The sequence below is a fragment of the Cryptotermes secundus genome, unplaced genomic scaffold (genome assembly GCF_002891405.2).
Source record: "Cryptotermes secundus unplaced genomic scaffold, Csec_1.0 scaffold1834, whole genome shotgun sequence".
Classification (NCBI taxonomy): Eukaryota; Metazoa; Arthropoda; class Insecta; order Blattodea; family Kalotermitidae; genus Cryptotermes; species Cryptotermes secundus.
Genome location: NW_019723944.1, coordinates 22,262 through 29,029, shown reverse-complemented (window position 1 = coordinate 29,029; position 6,768 = coordinate 22,262). Strand labels below are relative to the sequence as shown.

General features: G+C 36.7%; 1 protein-coding gene across 1 annotated transcript; it reads left to right on the top strand.

Moving 5' to 3' along the window:
* Window positions 1-2,575: 2,575 nt before the first annotated feature.
* LOC117282144 (succinate--CoA ligase [ADP-forming] subunit alpha-like) lies at window positions 2,576-6,245 on the top strand (the record flags this gene model as incomplete). The annotated part of the gene is given in 3 exon segments (XM_033750597.1): window positions 2,576-2,736; window positions 2,738-3,434; window positions 6,228-6,245. Coding segments are annotated over 3 exon segments (876 nt in total), but the record flags the coding sequence as incomplete, so codon positions are not given.
* Between the last annotated feature and the right edge of the window lie 523 nt (window positions 6,246-6,768).

Below are 6,768 nucleotides of genomic sequence, written 5' to 3'. Positions count from 1 at the left end.
GTCTTTATCCAAGAGAGGTTTTAACTTGGACAGATTTCCTTGATTGAAATACTTTATTATTAATTCGAAAGCTATGCTTGAACCTTCCATTTAATGGGAAACGGAAAAATCTTTATTTTTTGGTAATATTTGCTCATGAGTAGCTTTTATTGAATTTTTGTCGTTGCTATCGATGTAATCTTCAATGTTTTCTACTACATCTTCTCTACTTTGGCTTATATCAAGTTCACTAGTCAGGTTGAGGTTTGTTGATTTTCCTAAAGAATTGTACAACCGTAACAAAACGAATGCCGCTAATAAAGCATATATTACGAGCTCTATCATAGTAACTCAACTCCCTAGCATATAAAGTACCTGAACATTATTAATGAAAATGGCTTATCCTATACCAATCTGTAATTTAGGTTTACTATTCATCTATAAATGGTTATATTATACAAGAAAGTGTTAAATACTTCAACTTAATTATAAGGAGACGTAAAAAATGTCACAACACAAAATGAAAATTCATGGTCAATATATTAAAGATCTATCGTTTGAAAATCTGAATTCACCATTTATCCCTGCAAAAGAGGCTCCCGGTATTAATGTAATGGTTAATATCAATTCAGTGAGATTGCAAGGAGCTGAAGGCGAGGAAGAAGGGAATGAAGAAAAATCTTTTCATGAAATTACTTTGCACATAGAAGCCAAAGCAACGGTAAAAGATGAGAACATAAAAGATGGTATTGCTTTTATTTGTGAAACGAAATATTGTGGTATGTTTTCAATAGAAAACTTTGCAGAGCTAAGTGCAGAAGAGGTAAGGCAGGCTTTATTTATTGGTGGGCCTACTTTTCTTTTTCCTTTTGGGAGAGAAATAGTTGCAAGGGTTACAAGTAGTGGTGGGTTCCCTCCGCTTATGTTAGATCCTATAGATTTTGAAGCTATGTATAAGCAGCAGAGTCAATAACAAAAAAATGCTGTGAGCAATGAGAATTTTAACTGATACGACACTACTTCATCATTCCGGTGTATGAGATGATTTTTTTGCATAGCAAATTAAAAGGCTTCAACGCTTTTAATAGTTAAATCTTTTTAAAGATATTCCACTTATATTACAGCTAAGTTTATAAAAAAATGACAATGTTAATTTCCTAATTTATAAGTAGATTTTTGATATAATTACCAGAGGAGGTATAAAGTTTGATTGAAGTATCAGTTCATTATGATGATGTAGATAGAGCTTTTCCAGTATTGAAATCACAATTCAAAAAGAAGGAAGAGGGATAAAAATGAAAAAGCAATACCATGAAAAGAAATCAGAGAAGAGAGCTAAAAAGAAAGCTGAAGCTAAAAAAAAGAGGGGCCAACAAGAAAGTAGAAGACAGCGTTATGATTGGTAGTTTTTAATAGTTTATCATTGGTTGCTTTATGAATATTCACGAATATCAAGCGAAAGAGATTTTGCGCAAATTTAATGTTCCAGTGCCAAAGGGTTTTGTTACTACATCTGCAGAAGAAGTAGAGACTCAAATGGGTCAGTTAAAGTCTGACGTGCTTGTGGTTAAAGCTCAAATTCATACAGGTGGCAGGGGTAAAGCTGGTGGTGTAAAGCTGGCAAAGTCGGCTGAAGAAGCTAAGCAGTTTGTAAAGTCTATGCTTGGCATGACTTTAATTACTCACCAAACAGTATCAAAGGGGCAGCAAGTAAGGGGAGTATACATTGATGAAGGCTCAAGCATTAAGAAAGAGTATTATTTAAGCCTAGTAGTTGATCCAAAGCTCAGTAGACCAACATTCATATTTTCCTCAGAAGGTGGAATGGATATTGAAGAAGTTGCAAAAAATTCTCCTACAAAAATTGTAAAATTTGATATTGATTATACTGAAGGTTTTACAAGTTTTGATAGCAGCAAATTAAACAATGGTTTTAATCTGAGTTCAGAACAAATAAAAAAATAACAAATGTTGCAAAAAATATATATGATGCATTTATTGCAACTGATGCAAGCCAAATAGAAATTAATCCACTAGTTGAAACAAATTCTGGGAATTTTATTGCGCTTGATGCTAAAATCAATTTTGATGATAACGCTTTATACCGTCATCCGGAAATTGTGGAACTCCGTGATTATGACAAAGAAGTGAAAGAAGAAATAGAAGCTTCAAAACATAGGCTCAGTTATATTAAAATGGATGGCAGCATTGGTTGCATGCTAAAAAGTGCGGGTTTTGCTATGGCAACAATGGATATAATAAAATACTACGGAGCAGAGCCTGCCAACTTTTTGGATGTTGGCGGTGGAGCAAGTAAAGAGACTGTCACCGAAGCGTTTAAGATTATATTGTCCGATAGTAACGTAAAGGGGATTTTGGTAACATATTTGGTGGTATAATGCGCTGCGATATCATTGCAAGTGATATCGTTGAATCTGCAAAAGAAATGAGTATAAAAGTTCCTTTAGTGGTTAAGTTATCAGGTACTAATTTTGAAGAAGGAAAGAGAATCTTAGAGGAGTCAGGATTAAATATTATTGCTGCAGATGAACTTGTTGAAGCTGCACAGAAAATAGCAAAAGAGGTAAAATAAATCATGTCCATTTTAGTAAGCAAAGATACAAGATTAATATGCCAGGGTTTTACCGGCACACAGGGTACATTCCACTCAGAGCAAGCAATTAGCTAAGGAACAAAAATGGTTGGTGGCATAACTCCCGGCAAGGGTGGGAGCACCCACCTTAACTTGCCGGTTTTAATACTGTAGCAGAACTAAAGAAAAAACTGATGAGAATGCCACGGTAATATATGTACCTGCTAAGTTCGCTGCTGATGCAATACTCGAAGCCATAGATGCAAAAATAGAGCTGATAGTTTGTATTACAGAGGGTATTCCTATACTTGACATGGTAAAAGTTAAGCATGCGCTTATTGGTTCAAAAAGTCGATTGATTGGTCCCGATTGTCCGGGGGTTCTTACACCCGAAGAGTGCAAAATCGGAATTATGCCAGGACATATTCACAAGCGTGGGCATATAGGGATCATGTCTCGTTCCGGAACTTCAACTTATGAAGCGGTAGCACAAACAACTGCTGTTGGCCTTGGTCAGTCAACATGCATCGGAATTGGAGGAGATCCTGTTCATGGTATGACATTTGTTGATTGTATGGAACTGTTTTTAAAAGATGAAGATACCCATGGTATTGTAGTCATTGGTGAGATAGGTGGAAACGAAGAAGAGGATGTATCACATTTTGTGAAGACAGAAAAAACTAAAAAGCCAATTATTGGATTTGTAGCTGGTCAAACACCACCTCCAGGAAGGCCCATGGGACACGCTGGAGCGATTATCTCTTCTAGTGGAGGGAGTGCTGGTGTAAAGCTAGAAGTTATGAGAAGTGCTGGTATTGCGATTGCAGAAACTCCTGCAGTAATTGGTAAAAAAGTTTTGGAAGTAGAGAATCAAGTTTAGAATATTGCTATAGAAACCCTACATTACCAGTTATAAATACATCGTCTGCCCATTCAACTAGCAAGTTTCCCCCTTGCGAATTTACAGAAGTTTGCTTAGCAGTCAAATATTTACGAAGTAGGGATACAATAAGTGTTGCACAGGCTGCACTGCCGTATGAGGCAGTAATACGTGTACCTCTTTCCCAAACTCTTAAGTTTATTTCTCCAGACTTTTCAATTTGTTCAATGCTGACATTCACTTTCTTGGGAAATAATATGTGGTTTTCTAACCTTGGTCCTAAGTTTTGCAACGGTGTTTCACTTATGTTATCAACAAAAAAGACTATGTTAGGATTGCCAATATTTACTGCAAATGGATCTTTTAGCATTTCAAGTTCTATGGGTAAGCAAAGAGTGTTACATTCAATGGAAAGAGGGATTTCATGCCATCTAAACAGTGGTTTGCCCATATTGACCTTTATGAACCTACCACCCATCTTGAAGCACTCTAAAATGCGCTCATTTATTAACTCGATTGTTGCATACTTAGTGCTTTTTTCTGACATTATCAAATATCCAACGCAACGTGCTGCGTTTCCGCACATTTCAACTTCGCTGCTGTCAGCATTATAAACGCTCATAAAGCAATCAGCTGTACCAGAATTAGTTATAACTATTACTTGATCGCAGCTGTTTTGGTTAGCAATTTCTCTATAATGCCAATTCAAGCTATTTGTTGAACGTGAGTCTATGATAACAAAGTTGTTACCAGTACCATGCATTTTGATAAAACTTTCAGGACTTTGACCACAATACATAGAAAACTATTTCCTCTATTGGCCTTCTTGTCTTTTCCTTAACTTCAGCGCCCTATTCTTCGTAACCAATCGCTATCACCGACATTACATTAAATCATCGGTTATATTGAATTTTTCTACTATTTTATCACCATCAAAGCCACCCATTTGATGAGCCATTAAATTCATAGATGTAGCCTGTAGCATAAGCGCATAACTTGCTGCACCAGTTTCGTAGCCGCCCCAAAGATTTGCTCCTTTTGTATGATCACGGTAATTTTTAGCGCTTAATACTATGATTAATATTTGTGTGCTTTTTGCCCATCTTTGATTAGGCTCAGTAAAGCAACTCAATAACTTTTCCCATGCATTTTGATTGCTTTGTCTGTTGCATATTACATATCTCCAGGGCTCGTCACCATATCATGAAGGAGAGAGCCGTGCGGCTTCTATCAGCATATTTATTTCCTCTTGATGTACTACTCTATTTTGGTCATATGAATATCCACTATGTCTTACTTTCATTAACTCCATTAGATCTTCTTTATTAATCATTTTTAATCCTCAAAAAAAAACTAACTATATATAGCGGAATATTAAAAAAAGTTTAACCTTTTTGTTTCACATAGGAAACATAATTATGGACAATAAGTTTAAATTGCGAAACTTTTAAAGTATAGTTAGCGTTAGTATATTCTATTTGGAGGAGTATGTTTACAGCACAATATAGCAGCAAATCAACATTGGTCGAAATTTTCTTTTGCGTCTTATTCTTATTTCTAATGACTCAAATTAGAATACCGTTGCCACCTGTGCCTATCTAACCGCAAAACGACATTTTACTCTGTGCTTACATATTTATCACTTGCTACAGCAGAGTTACCCATTTTTGCGGATTTTTCAAGTGGTTATCACACTCTTCTTGGACCAACAGGTGGATATTTAATTGGTTTTTTAGCTGCTGTTATGGTAATGGGCAAAGTAAATGAGTTACTAGACTCTAAATGTGAATCACTTATGCGTAATACTCTAAGTTGTCTGGCTGGCACAGCTGTTATCTTTATCTATGGTGTCAGTGTCCAACGCGTCACAGAGTTCAGTCCCTACAAATTCCAGGCGAGTTATTGCACCTGAAATTGAACAGAAGTTTGACTTTATGTATGCCAGATTTTGTGCTAGAGTGGTAGAGAATAAGACCTTGACAGCTTTAATTGATGTTGACTCAGTGTTGTCAAAGCCATTAAACATTTTCTCAATGGCTGTGTAATTTTCACAATAATATGCCACAGCATCCAACCATATACTCCACCGTGTGACGACAGGCTGTGGAGGAAGTGGCAGTAGAGGAGCTTCTTGTTTAAATTTCTGCACTCGAAGAAGGGCCTTGATGAATATTTTCTTTCCGTTTGAAACTAGCCTATCTACATCAGGAAAATGTCCTCGAACTTCTTCAGCCACTCTATGCAATGCATGAGCGAGGCCAGTAATATGGACCATTTTCGGGTAGAGGATTTGAAGTCCTTTGGCAGCCTTCTTCATGTCTGGAGCGGCATGTGTTATTAGGCGAAGGACGTTATTTCGCTGTATTCCATTTGGTCACAACAATTTCATGGAATTATCAAATATGACAGCTATAGTCGAATGATTTGCTCTTTCGAGAACTTCACAGCCAAGAAGAAATCTCTCTCCAGGTTGATCTTGTTTCAGGGTCCCAACTATAACATTCGCAATATACCGCCCATCTACGTCAGAAGTCTCGTCCAAGGAAACCCATATCTTGTTGTCAGCAACAGATGTTCGAATCTTATTTAACATATCTTCATAACATGTAGAGAGATAATTCTTTCTTAACGTCGATTCACTTGGGATAGGATGACTAGTGTATGTCTCCAAAAATTGTCTGAAGTGCTGATTATGCAATTTCTCTAATGGAATATTCGAAGATACCATCCACTGACACAAATCCTTCGAAAATTCCGACCCATTGTTCGTTGAAGAAGGTGAAGGAGAAGAAGAATAAGAAGAAGAAGAATTAGTGGAACTGTTTTTAAACAACAAACTTTGTCTGCTATCCTTTGTAGATAATCTGCTTAAACATTTACCATGTTTAAAAGTTTTACAATGCTGCTGCACAGTAAATCGCTTTTCTGCCGTAACTTTCACGCCACACAACTTACAATAAAATATCTTGCCATCGGTACTAAACACTTTTCCACCAAACTCCTGTACAAAACTACGCAACTTTGCGCTCCTTGAACTACATGTACTCACTTTAGGCATTGTAAAGTCAAACTGAAGTCTTATAACGCCCTCCACATATATAAATAGAATACTTCTAAGCCCTCCAAGAAAGAATAGGATGTATATACGTATATATATGTATATATATAAGGTACCTTATAGTAAGACGGAGTACAATAGGAGAATACCCGTTACACTTGCCTCCCTCCTGCCTCGACTGGGAAAGGCCGGCTTGCCAGGTCATAAATGCTGCATTTCACAAATTTTCGCCTTTTTAACTGCAAGTACAGTCCAGTC